Source organism: Myxocyprinus asiaticus, chromosome 10 (assembly GCF_019703515.2).
Source record: "Myxocyprinus asiaticus isolate MX2 ecotype Aquarium Trade chromosome 10, UBuf_Myxa_2, whole genome shotgun sequence".
Lineage (NCBI taxonomy): Eukaryota > Metazoa > Chordata > Actinopteri > Cypriniformes > Catostomidae > Myxocyprinus > Myxocyprinus asiaticus.
In genome coordinates, this window is record NC_059353.1 from 52,399,075 (window position 1) to 52,412,500 (window position 13,426).

Below are 13,426 nucleotides of genomic sequence, written 5' to 3' on the forward strand. Positions count from 1 at the left end.
TTCGTGATTCTTCTGGTAAGCACATTCATGTTCTTCCTGGTTTAGTTCGAGATTCAGGAACTCAAAGAATAATTCAGTGTTGACGATCATTCGACAAACTATCGATTCTTGGAGAAATGTCTGACAGCGCCGGAGAGGTACGAGATTTATAACGTCACATTCACACACTTATAACATTTCTATATGCATTCATTTGATCATTTTACAGTTTACTTTGGTGAAGTACACTTATATATGTGTTTATACATGTTTATAAGCCTCAGAGTCTGGACGAGAAGTTCAACGCTGCGCAGGTGCTTTGCTTTGGTTAAGTACACTTATATATGTGTTTATACATGTTTATACATGGTTATATATGTTTATAAGCCTCAGAGTCTGGACGAGAAGCTCAGCGCTGCGCAGGAGTTACAGAGACTCAAGGTAAATAATTATGAACATTTACGGGAAACAATTCATTATAAAAGACTCATTATTGAGTTTTTCGTGATAATTGTTTCCTACAGAAGCTCATTGAGTCTGCAGAAGATGAGAAATCAAGATTAACGCTGGAGAAGCTTGCATCAGATTCTGAGAAGAAAAAAGCCCAGACAGAAACCGAAAGTTGGATCGATTCTGAAGACAAATGCGCTGAGCAGTTTCGGAGAGATCTCGAAGAAATCCAGGTGAATTTTGAGTCGTCATTAAACTAATAACATCTCAAACTGACAGAGCTGATGAGTGTTTGTGTTTCAGGAAGAGCTGGAGAATCTGGACCGAGTCACACAGGATCTGAAGAGAGAATATAAAGATCTTGAGAAGAAGCTTCAACTCAAGAGGGCTGAAACTGACTCTCTGCAACAGAGATTTAAGGTCGACTCACACTATTCATAAAAAAATATTATTGAGTATTTGTGTTGCTGCACCATTTCCAATAAATAAATATATGAATTAATTAAAATAATTCAGTTTGAGAGATGGCACATGTGTGTATAACAATCATATAATGCAGAAGAGGGCACTCTTCTATGGAGCCCCTTTTAGAGGACAGGGTGGGAATTTTTTGTTCTTAAATAATATTGGAAAGTAATAGAAATAATAAAAAAGTTATCTAAAAAAATAATACTATGTAATAAAAATCATAACTTTGTGGTTATTATGGTTTTACTATAGTATTATTGTAGTAACTGTGAAAAGTAAGTTAAGTAACCATGTTTTTTTTTTCGTGAACCATGGTTTTATCCCCTTAAACTCTGTGGAGGGGGCGTTATATCGCGAAAAAAGTTTACGCTTAAAACAGTAAAGTCTCTGTATACATAAGTCAGGCATATGAGGTATCATTTGAAATCTTAGAATCTGATGTTTTCAGAGATAACAATAACTTCTGCACTTATGTTACTTAAAATAACAAAATAAGGCGTCAAAACATTCGCATTGAAAATTAGCGCCCCCAGAAGTAATGGGGTAGAAATATTTATTTAAAAATAAAAGTCCTTCACATAGTACATAAATGGACAAGTCATAAATCAAATGAAAGCTCTCGCTCTCAGGAATGTGACTGTATAGTTATTTTGTTGCTCTAATACCACAGTTCGAAATATTTTCAAAAGAATCACAAAGTGAAATATGATTTCTGTAAGTCATCAAATACAAACGTGTATTTTATGCTCCGATAACTGCTGCTCCAAATTGCTAAAAACTTTATATCTGCTTTTACCTTAGGAAGTTTTCTTAAAAATGAGCTATTGTTTTCTTGTCTGTGAGCTTGCTTGTATGAATAATCCAATGTTATATCTTAGATGTCCAGAACAAAATATGCCATCCAGACGGAAAAGCATGCAAAACAAATAATCAGAAAAATATGTTTTCGACTATTGATGATAAATATATATCATCACAAAGGGGATGAGCTCAGCTTTCTAATGACACCTAGATTGGGTTTCTAGTCCACTCAGAGGCCGAGATATTCAATGTAATAATGAGGATGGTGCTTGAACTGAAAATTAGACTGAATGTCTATGGACGAGCACATCTGTGAGGGATAAAATGCGTTAGAGCGCCACCTACATTTCAGATCTATATATTGTGATGGAATGTGATAGAGAAATGTTTTTTTTTTTTCCTAGTGCTTTCTGCCACCTAGTGGAATAAAATGAGACTTTTCAAAGTGAGATAGAGTGAACAGAACCAGAATTACATGTTTACAAAGTTAGGACAAAGTTTTTTTTATTATTTTTTTTTTTTAATGCTGTTATGATTATAAACAAATACAATATTATTTATGAATAATTGGAGTCTGTTTTTTAATTTGGGGGGTTCTCTAAAAAATGAGACCAATTTTTTGCAATTAGTCCACAGTATGTGTGAATGGTGAGCTTTTAAATCTGATTGTGAAAAATTGCAGGCTGCAGCCCAAAAATGCCCCAGAGTTTAAGGGGTTAATACAGTATACTGTATCTATATAGTAACCATAGTTTTACTATAGATTAACCATGGTAATTCTTGTTGGTACTATGGTTTTACTAAATACCATGGTATTTGTAATAAAACCATAATAACCACAAATTTTATGATTTTTATTACCATAGTTTTCATTGTCCTGTATTATTACGATGGTTTTACTATGAATATCAAGGTTAAGATATAGTTACTATAATAAAACCATGGTAAATTTATTGCGAGGGAACACACAAATCTATTGCTGAAAGAAAAATTCCCGCACTCTTCCTCTTGTGCAAAATTAAAATAATGTTTACAACAATATTTGAACAGATTTAATTACTCTTTATAATAATATAAATGCTTTAGGTCATAAATATGGCATGTCATAACCTTGTTTTATACACATTTAAAAAATACCCTGCCATGCAACCCCTAATATGAAAGTCACACTCATCTCCTGGATATTACAGAGACTGTTTATCTCGAGACTGAGCACTTGTATTAAAATAAATGAGAAAAATTGGAACACCCAAAATAGCGGATGTAGAAACAGAAGTTCTGGCTTACAGGTAAATCACCTTTTAGATACAGACATCACCTGTCAATCAACTCGAGAATGCGCATAAGCTGGATTAGCCTGATGAGGTAAAAAAATCAATTTATGATACCAGTGGTGTCAGATTTTACTGCTGATTTGAAATATGTTCATTAATCATAATCTTCACCAACCGTTTTGGAGATTTTGGTCTTTCCCCATTCAAGTAGATCGGAGCTAGGGTTGCCAACCGTCCCATATAATACAGAATCGTCCCATATTTGCATTTACATTTACATTTACATTTATTCATTTGGCAGACGCTTTTATCCAAAGCGACTTACAAGAGAGGAAAACATAAGCGAATCATCTTAGGAGACATTGGTATGAAAAGTGCTGTATTGCAAAGTATCACTAGCATCATAATAGTGCAACAGAAATATATATATATTTTTTAATGACTGGTTAAGTGCTCATGGAAGGGAACAATGTTGCGTTCTGTATGAAATCCATACGTTTGTCCCGTATTTTAGTGTCTCCCACCCAAACTGCTGAGAATATTTCATAAATCAGGAAAATAAACCTGAATCACACTGCTTTTTAGTGAGTTGTGTGAGATATCGGCTGTTGAACGTCACACAGACGTCACACTTGATAGAAGTGTCCGGGGAAAAGATCAATGACAGTCAGCACACATCTTCTGTCGTGTTTTCATTTGGAAGCAGGAGAAACATATAGCATTCGAGTGCATGATGATTGTTTCAAAAACACCAGTAATTCATGACATGCATATTTCAGTGCTCGTTCTAGAAGAGAGATTCAGATAAATGACAATGAGGAAAACTGCAGAACTTTTTTAAAGTACAATACAGTACAGGTTTAGTAAAAAACACTTTTTTTTACATTTCCCTTGTGATAAACATTATTTACTGCCAAAACAACAACACTGTAATCCAAGGAGAAATACACTACTATCATGATAAGCGTTTTCTCTCCCGTTAAATCCATTATAATGCATGATTACTACTAAGACTTGTACTGAGACAAGTGATAAAAAAAGACTTTTTTTATTATTATTATTAGTCATATAGTCTTCTGTCTACAAACTGATGACCCAAATGTTTAACAGGAAGCCGGCTCTTAGGTTAATTATGGGGAAGAAAATGCTTGATAGAATAATATTGTCTTTCTCTATTGATTGAAGCTTCGTTCACACTGAACACACTTTTGTGTCTGTACGTTTTCAACTAAACCTTTTCCAGATCTTAGATGATGTAAACTTATATCAGTTCATTCTGTCTGATATGTAGATTAAAGCTGAAATCCCAGTGAAAAGAGTGAAGTTTACTCATTCTGTTGAAGAAGAGCAAGAAGACCAAGAGGAACATGTGGAATCGGTGTTCACCGTCACCCAGAGACCATCATATCTGCTGAAGGGCGGTCACGCTCTCATCACGTTTGAGGAGGAGAAAGGTACGAATAAAGCCGAACAATTCCCACTTCCATCATGTTCACGGGCTGTATGCACAAAATATTGATAGGTGTATGGTGATGAATATTTGTGGTTTTGTTTGCTTTGGTCACTGTATGTCAATGAAGAGCTGAACTTGTGCAGTTTCTCCTGAATGTGACTCATGTGTGTGATTGAATCAGTGTTTTACCTCTTTCAGTGTCAGAGCAGATCCTCAGACTGGCGAAGTGTTCTGTGTCCTGTGACAAAACCAAGATGGATGTCAAACCGTACGCTTTAACTCTGGATCCCTCTGTGAAATTTGAGGTAGAGTGAAATGTCCAGTGAGAACTTGATTTAGATCAGAGCTGTGTGCAGAGTGAACGATGTTTACTACTGAATGAACCCCATTGAGCTGCGTGTGTCTCATTTGTGTCTCTGCAGGTTCATATCAAGGTATCAAAGAAGACCGTCAAGTTCCGCAACGCTCCGCCCACTTTACCTGAGGAGCGAATGAGAGACCGTCTGGAGCTGTCCTTCTCTCGAGCGAGTCGTGGAGGAGGAGAGGTGGAAAACGTGCAGTATGACAAGCAGAACGGCACGGGACACGTCACCTTCCTCAACACTGGAGGTGTGTCTCCATCTGCTCCTGCTGTTCTCTGCTTGTTTTATTTTTAATGTATGTTTGGTTATTTCTGTCGAGGTTGATTCAGTGGCATTACACAGTCATGTATTTACAGCTAATATTCTCTTTCTTTGAGTCCCTGAATGAGAATGAACTGTTTTTCTGTCCCAGTACTTGTTCCGTACAGAACAGAATACTCTGAATTATAGTCACAGTTTAAAATCTCTGTTGTGCTTGTGATGTCTTCCTGCATCGAGTGATTTCAGCTACAGTCATTTCTGATCATTCGTGTTGTACTGTATATATTTATAATGACTCTTCTGGTTTCAGTGGCGGAGAATTTGGCCCTCAGAGGAAAGTTCTGTGTGGATACGGACAGTGACATGCTGGTGGATGTTCTTCCTCTGTATCAGTACCAACTCAAGAAATTTCAAGTGCGTTTCCATCAGCACAAGCTCATAAATCTGAAATACTGTATTCAGTTTTTAGAAGCAGAATGATGTTCATTGGTCTTTGTTGATGTGTTGTGTAATGACACTGTAGACGTACTCGGGCGTCCCGAATCGCACCGTGCTGCTGGGAGGAATTCAGGATGTGATTGATGAAGAAGATATTCAGGACCATCTAGAAATCCACTTCCAGAAGCCCAGTAACTACGGCGGAGAAGTTGAGAGCATAAAATACGTCCCATCTGGAAAACAGCTGATGGCGTTCTTCAGTGAGGACAACACTGATACTGATGCCTGAGTGTCAGTGATTCAGTTTATAATGTAGGGATTCATTAGTCATGATTCACATGTTATTGGGTACATTTCTCACTGGACTCATTTGTTAAAGTGCATATGGTTTCTCTTCACAATCTTTTATTATTAACAAAATGACTTATCATAAAATATCCGGCAGTACAATACCAGACAATTAAAATGAAACAAAGTAGATGTTAAGTAGTTACATCAGCTGTTAATATTGTAAACAATAAAGTCAATGCCACATGAGAGAATCACATTTACTGTGTGAAACTTCATTAAACTTTGGGAGCGATGTAAAGCTCTGAACAGATCATAAAACACATTATAGTTGCAAGTGACTGAAGTAAGAACATCATATGAAAATAAAAATGTGTTGCGGCTTTGATAATTGCATGCTAGATGATAATTTGTCCCAACTAGCATTTTTTTATTGGCATTATAAAATGATGAAAGTAATCACATGAACAGCCATTTGTTGAAGGAAGTATTTCTTGTGCAATAAAAAGAGCAATTTGTCTGTCAGACAAGTTTCATGTTTCAGAATTGTTGGTGAGTGTGTGTGTGTGTGTGTAGTGTAAGAGTGTGAGTGTGTGTGTGTGTGTGTAGTGTAAGAGTGTGAGAGTGTGTGTGTGTGTGTGTGTAGTGTAAGAGTGTGTGTGAGTGTGTGTGTGTAGTGTAAGAGTGTGTGTGTGTGTGTGTGTAGTGTAAGAGTGTGAGTGTGTGTGTGTGTGTAGTGTGTGTGTGTTTGTGTGTAGTGTGTGAGTGTGTTGGTGTGTGAGTGTAGTGTGTGTGTAGTGTGTGCGTGCGTGTGTGTGTGTAGTGTGTGTAGTGTGTGCGTGTGTGTGTGTGTGTGTGTGTGTGTGTGTGTGTGTGTGTGTGTAGTGTAAGAGTGTAAGAGTGTGTGTGTGTGTGTAGTGTGTGTGTGTTTGTGTGTAGTGTGTGAGTGTGTTGGTGTGTGAGTGTAGTGTGTGTGTAGTGTGTGCGTGCGTGTGTGTGTGTGTGTGTAGTGTGTGTGCGTGTGTGTGTGTGTGTGTGTGTGTGTGTGTGTAGTGTGTGTGGGTGTGTGTGTAGTGTTTGTGTGTGCGTGTGTGAGTAGTGTGTGTGTAGTGTGTGCGTGTGTGTGTGTGTGTGTGTGTGTGTGTGTAGTGTGTGTGAGTAGTGTGTGTAGTGTGTGTGGTGTGTAGTGTGTGTGTGTAGTGTGTGTGTGTGTGTGTAGTGTGTGTGTGTAGTGTGTGTGTGTGTGTGTGTGTGTGTGTGTAGTGTGTGTGAGTAGTGTGTGTGTGTGTGTGGTGTGTAGTGTGTGCGTGTGTGTGTGTGTGTGTGTGTGTGTGTGTGTAGTGTGTGTGAGTAGTGTGTGTGTAGTGTGTGTGGTGTGTAGTGTGTGCGTGTGTGTGTGTAGTGTGTGTGTGTGTGTGTAGTGTGTGTGAGTAGTGTGTGTAGTGTGTGTGTGTAGTGTGTGTGTGTGTGTGTAGTGTGTGTGTGTAGTGTGTGTGAGTAGTGTGTGTGTGTGTGTAGTGTGTGTGGTGTGTGCGTGTGTGTGTGTTTTGTCTTTGTAAAGTCCACTTTATAATGCCACCAAAGCTTTTGAGTTCAGAATGTCGTCCATCATATTCACTTTACGATTCTATTCAAGACAGAAACAAACATGAACATGATGTATGAATACATGTCTTGAATGGACATGTCTGTAGTTTACTGGTGAATCTTCAGTGATTCTTTATTCCTGTCTTTATTTTTCACCTTCAGCGTCAAAAAATCTTAGGAAGAAAAAGTATTGCTTTGAATTCATATAGAATCAGCTGGAGAAGTCATTTTGTATAGCGCTTTTCACAAAACATCATTTCAAAGCAGCTTTACTGAAAATAATAATGCTTTACAAATAAAAATGACTTGACTAGAATTAATCATATGTCACATTCTTATCTAATCTTTTCATTATCATTGCAAAGCTGATTCATTTGAAACTTTGTAATGCAGCACTTTTCGTATCACTGTCTCCTGAAGATGAATCTCTTCTGATGTTTTCCGCTTTTGTAAGTCGCTTTGGATAAAAGTGTCTACCAAATGAATAAATGGAAATGCAAAGCTCATGCTCCAGGTGTCAACAGGTGTCCCAAACTGCACACTTCTGCACTATTCATCATCATAATGAAGTGTATTGATATTACAATGCCACATTAATCATACAGAATCAAACTGTGATATATTTGTGTTATAATGTAATAAAGAATCTGTTCAATCAGTCATGACAGATGTGCTGAATACTTCAATAAACAATATCTAATAGTCTAAAGTTTACACATTTACAGAAATATTGATGGATTCTTCTATGTTTACTTCATATTTCTTGAGAAAAAAAATATATTTTATGTTTTCCTGTAAAACATTGGAGAGTACAAATAGTTTATTTGTCTTACTGCTATTTTAATATGTTTCAATCTGTGTTTCAGGCTGTATTCATTTACTCTTGTTTATTGTTTTATTATGTTACTGTTTTATGGGTTAGTTTTTATAGTTTATAGATTATAAAGAAATATATAAAACTTTGTCATCAATGTAAACTTGGCTGATATCGTTACTAAGCACTGTGTTTGATCAATTAATTTCATGTGGGATATCTCCCTGTCCTCATCGTTAGCTCAAACTCCACTCTTCATCATAATGTTAACCGCCAACTCCAACATAACAAAACATTAAACACTAACATGTATCCCCACAAAAACACATGAAATAACATTTAATTTTAATATTTACTCTTCCTATCGAGTCACATGAGAAGCATTTCATCAATGCCACATTAACACCACAAAAAAGTATTCATGTAGTCCCAACTCAAATGGATTGAGTAAACTTCCATTTTCCAAATTTAAATGGATAGAACACAATATTTGATATGTCCTTGATATTGACCTCGAAACTGCTCTGTGAGAAAAGATTAAGGTGTGCTGGGCTTGTTTTGGGGGTTACTGACTGTAGTACAGTATAGCATGATCATCCCATGGCTCAGCAGTTAAGGCTCTGGGTTACTGACCAGAATGTCGGGGGTTCAAGCCCCAACACTGCTAAGATGCCACTGTTGGGCCCTTGAGCAAGGCCCTTGACCCTATCTGCTCCCAGCTAATAGCCCATTGCTGACCCTGCACTCTGACCCCAGCTTAGCTGGGATGTGCAAAAAAAAAAAAAAAAGAATTTCACTGTATATGTTTAAAATGTGTGACAAAAATAAAGGCTGCTAATGCAAATTATATTCATAAATGTGTCTATTTATTAATCTGCTTCAGTTCTGCAACTGGCAGCTTGTCAATAATTCCTTCTGACTTTAGAATGATATACAGAAAATCAAACACAGCACACAAGGGAAGTGAGTTTAGCAACAAAGTTCTCATATGCTTCCTGAAACTCTTCAATTTACAGTCCCGGTTGCACTTGATGTCACAGAAGGTTCAGATGCTGGAAGCTGTTAGAAACCCGTCAGTGATATCGACTGTTCTTAGAAACATGTTTCCTGCTGTAATTCAATATGATTTTATTCACACTGTGTTTGTGTTGTTGTTGTTGTTGTTGTTGATGATGATTCCTCCTGTGTTGGAGCGATGGGTGTCTGTGTTGTCAGCGGTCTCTCTGTGAGGGGAACAGCGGTTTGTCTCTCTGATGATGGATGGTTTGATTTCTCGCTGTTTTTTGCTCGCATGCGGTTCATTGAACTGCACAGCAGCGGCCGTAATTTGTGACTGGAGCTCTTTGAGGCGAGACTGTTTTCAAGCGTTCTTCTGTTGACGTGCTCGAGCGACAGACGACATGTGAGCATCTGCCAGAACACCGACCGGAACTGTCTCGATGAGAGATTATACAGCAGCGGGTTTAACACCGAACTCAGGTAGAAGAACGTGTCAGACACCGGGTGGAGCTTCACATAGCTGCTCAGGTAACTCACCGTCCATGCAGACTTGGGCACCGACGCCGTCATCAATCGACGGATCTGGTTGGGCATCCAGCACACGAACAGAGCGCACACGATCAACACTAACAGACACACAGAGAACAGAATGTGTGAGTGGAGAATAAAAGTCCATAATGAACACTGAACTGTGTTCATGTATAAAGTGCAGGTCATGGCCGGTTCTGTATTCGGGTCTTAAGCCTCATTGGCCCACCACTAGCGCACCTATAGCGCGGGTCAGATCCACTGTGAACATTAGCACACTGGTTTACTAGGTTACAACACGTGCAAACTTGATAGCAAATGCAAAAAGTCCAAGATGATCTACTAATGTCTACTGAGAGTCTTTCAGATGCTCAAAATAGTGATGAGCGACTTCAACATGTAAATAACACTGTATATTGTGATTTAATGTCATATACTCCTTTAAATATACACTATAAATTACATGAATTTCTTTACATAAAATTATTTTACACAAAGGCCTGTAAACAAAATAGAAATCATAATACTTACATTATTTTGTATTTAGCAAGAGTCCAGAAAGCACGCTTCATGACTAACATTTAATATTCACCGTATGCGCCAGATAAACTAGCACGCACCCATCTTGAAAATATTGTCTCTGAACTTCCGTTCTAGCGGTTCTATATAGATATCTGTGGTGTTGATGTCAGTGTGTGATTAGCTAGTGAAGTGGATTTACCGTTATAGAGATGTCAAAAGTTCTCAGTATTTTAAAGTGTTCAGGAGATGTCGTAACATCTGAAAGCAGAGCGGGAGATGAACAAGAATACTTCATTTATAAATACTCAAGATCAAGCTGTGCATGTCCTGATGTGCCTCAGTGCTCATGAAACTCCAAGAGACAACACAAAATATCTCTGTAAAACACATCTGACCATCATCTCATGTCATTCACCCATCATGTTATAGTTTAGGTAAGCAGATTGTTTGAGTGTTACACTGGGATGGGTATAAAAGTACAGTGTGTCATAGCTGTCCGAATGTGATCTGCCAGGTCCAGTTTACCTCCACCAGTGTCGGAACTCAAGAACTGGAGATGTTTCTTCTGCATTAGACACACACCTGACAAAATGGATTCCAAGAAGTGGTGGGGACGAAACTGGTAAAAGCAAAAAGTGCTCGTGACATGTCCGGAGCTTGACAGTAACACATGACACCCACAAAATGCGGGTAGATCGTGGCAATGGCGGCAGGGCCGGCAAGAATCGCATGAAGTAAAGGTAAGCAGTACATACTAATCTGCATAATTTATTCATAACGCAAAGCACTACTGGGAGCTGAAACATGGCTTCTTATAACAGTATTATTAGACACAGATCGCACATATTGCTGAATAATGTGCACGCCTTATGACAGTTATTCTCATGAAGAATATTGCTTTGTGGCTCTTTGAATCTTTGAGGCTTATTTTGTGTAAAGGATCGCAGAAACAGCGCTTGACAAATCATTAGGACGTTTTCTCAAGAATAATCTGCTGGAGAAGGAATTAAAACACTGCCGATATAAAGACGCAAACAAATCACATAGAGTGAAAATATGAGCAAGTAATCTGGAAAATAACTAAATCATCCTATCTGTAAACACCTCTTTCCTATCTAAGACGTTTGTGTTTATTCTTTATATTTGTTTACAAATATATATTTCGAGGTGTTGTGTTTATATTAAAAATATGTAATTTTATTTATACATAACTTTGCCTCCACATTGCTGATTTTTACTGATGTTTTAACTTTTATTCACTTTTGAACACATTCTGGCCAACTTTTTGTTTTCATTGATTTTGTTGCTCTAAATAAACTTTTACACATAGTGATGTGTGTCGTTATAATGGTATTTCAAGCATTGTCAGCTGTGTGCTAGACTAATAAAACTAATTTAAACAGTATTATCTTGTTTTGTGTTACTTCAATGGGTAATATGGTTGTATTTGTTAACATTAGTTAACTACATTAGTTCAAATGAACTAACAATGAACAATACTTAATAATCTTAGTTAATGTTCATTTCTACATATACTGATGCATTTTTAACATCAAGTGGTATAAGTTAACATTAGTTAATACAATATGAACTAATATGAACAAACAATAAACAATTGTATTTTAATAAATTGACATTGACCAAGATTAATAAATGCTGGGAAATGTATTATACATTGTTAATGATACCGAATGCAAGCTTCATTGTAAAATGTTTCCCAGTAAATACACTTGCAGTTTCCATGAAAGGACTGATGTCACTTTGCTGAAATGAGTTCACATTTACTATATAGTCTAAGTTAATAATGTTAAACAGCACACTATATAGTAAATGTGAAGTAAAGTCAGACTCATGGGGTCAGTGAGCATCAACAGGTTTTAAAGTTATGACAATTTTCACACCGTGGGGCCCATTTTCATGATTTCGCCTATAGGGCCCCACAAACCCACGAGCCGGCCCTGAGTGGCGGGTAACTCCAGCACCCTTATTAGCCACTTTGGCGAGTGACGTTTCAGAATTTTTCCTGCCTTGAAAAACCTGTGAATGTCGGGCCGCAGTCTGAAGCAAATTTAATTGTATTAATTTCCATTCAGCACTTTTACCAGCATTAAATATACCTCTTCTAACTTACACGTGCATCTGCTTGAGGCGAATGAAGCGCAGTTTCGTGCACATCAGCGTGCTCCAGAGACAGGATAGCCCGAGCTCTGGGATAGTCAATCAGGCTTCACTCCATATCGTGACGAGACCACCAAACTTTTGTGACCCATTTGAATTCTACAGAGAATGTACTATAATGTTGTACTTTAAAACACAAAGTCAAACCTTTCAAACAGCTAGAGAGCCCCGACATTATAGACAGCACTGACACAGTTGCACTTCAATGCAATTAAGAGTGAAGGGGTTTTAAGACTGGGCTTTCATGAATTATGAATTTGTTTTCTTCCTGGTTTATCCGACTGCTGTTCTGACTGCTCATGTTTGCCTTCAGATATTCCAAGAGAGGAATAAAATCACTAGGCTTGTGTCAAACAAATGGATGCTGTTACCTTTATCACTTTTTGTGGTACGGGGATTTTGGCCAGTGAAAATGCTGAGTGACTAATGACTTTGGAACAGCACTAGCCACAGTAACCAGTGAGCCTAAAAGTTAATGCCAAGCCCTGAACATGTCCCATAAATGACGCCTATGGTCGAGTCCAATGTGTATTTGCGCAATTATACTTAGTAAATCACCTGCAACACCCACGAAGAACTCTTGCAATGTGTTATATTGCACAAGCGAGTTACTACTCTTCATTTGGGATCTGAGTAAATCAGGGCTTTTGACCGTCATTATGAAAGTCATTTGCCTATTTCCATACAGTGTGTGTGTGAGTTTGTTTTTGCCTGTTGTAAGTTTTATGTTTTATTACACAATGAGTGTTTAAGATTTTGGATATGAAATAGATTACTTGGATCCCACATTTTAGTCTGTCAACAAGCCATATTTTTTTTGACAAGAACACAAATCAGACATGACAGAGAATTTTCCAGGATATTGCATTAGATTTAAGATGACAGTCAACAGGTGCATCCCAAACTGCACACTTCTGCACTATTCTACATCATTTTGAAGTGTAAATAGTGTGAATAGTATGTTAACACTGGAAATGCAACAAAAAGAAGTGAACTATAAGTACCTGGATGATGTATTACTTCA

General features: G+C 37.6%; 2 protein-coding genes across 6 annotated transcripts in view; one reads left to right on the forward strand and one right to left on the reverse strand.

The window, feature by feature from the left end:
• The first annotated feature begins 12 nt into the window (after positions 1-12).
• On the forward strand, positions 13-6,304 carry LOC127447000 (N-myc-interactor-like). 5 transcript variants are annotated; one of them, XM_051708429.1, is made up of 10 exons: positions 13-137; positions 258-293; positions 367-420; positions 504-662; positions 733-849; positions 4,264-4,426; positions 4,624-4,730; positions 4,848-4,979; positions 5,359-5,462; positions 5,572-5,778. In XM_051708429.1, exons 1-10 carry the CDS (start codon positions 117-119, stop codon positions 5,624-5,626), a joined length of 948 nt encoding a protein of 315 aa, XP_051564389.1. In that variant the 5' UTR covers positions 13-116; the 3' UTR covers positions 5,627-5,778. The 5 variants fall into 5 exon arrangements, with proteins under 5 accessions (XP_051564389.1, XP_051564385.1, XP_051564388.1 ...); XM_051708425.1 differs by having other exon boundaries at positions 14-137; positions 4,848-5,034; positions 5,572-6,304; XM_051708427.1 differs by having other exon boundaries at positions 26-137; positions 403-420; positions 4,848-5,034; positions 5,572-6,304.
• An 895-nt stretch (positions 6,305-7,199) lies between these two features.
• Positions 7,200-13,426, reverse strand: part of LOC127446997 (G-protein coupled receptor 39-like) — a 7,865-nt gene continuing 1,638 nt past the window's right edge. Inside the window, exon 2 of the mRNA XM_051708422.1 lies at positions 7,200-9,800. Coding sequence (XP_051564382.1) covers positions 9,304-9,800 — 497 coding nt within the window. The 3' untranslated portion in view covers positions 7,200-9,303. The remainder of the gene's footprint in view (positions 9,801-13,426) is intronic.

Bases quoted from the DNA above. Each gene is read 5' to 3' on its own strand.
- LOC127447000 (XM_051708425.1), top strand. From the start codon at position 117: ATGTCTGACAGCGCCGGAGAG. The intron at 138-257 runs GTACGAGATTTA...CATGTTTATAAG, and splicing joins TGTCTGACAGCGCCGGAGAG to CCTCAGAGTCTGGACGAGAA. The intron at 850-4,263 runs GTCGACTCACAC...TCTGATATGTAG, and splicing joins CTCTGCAACAGAGATTTAAG to ATTAAAGCTGAAATCCCAGT.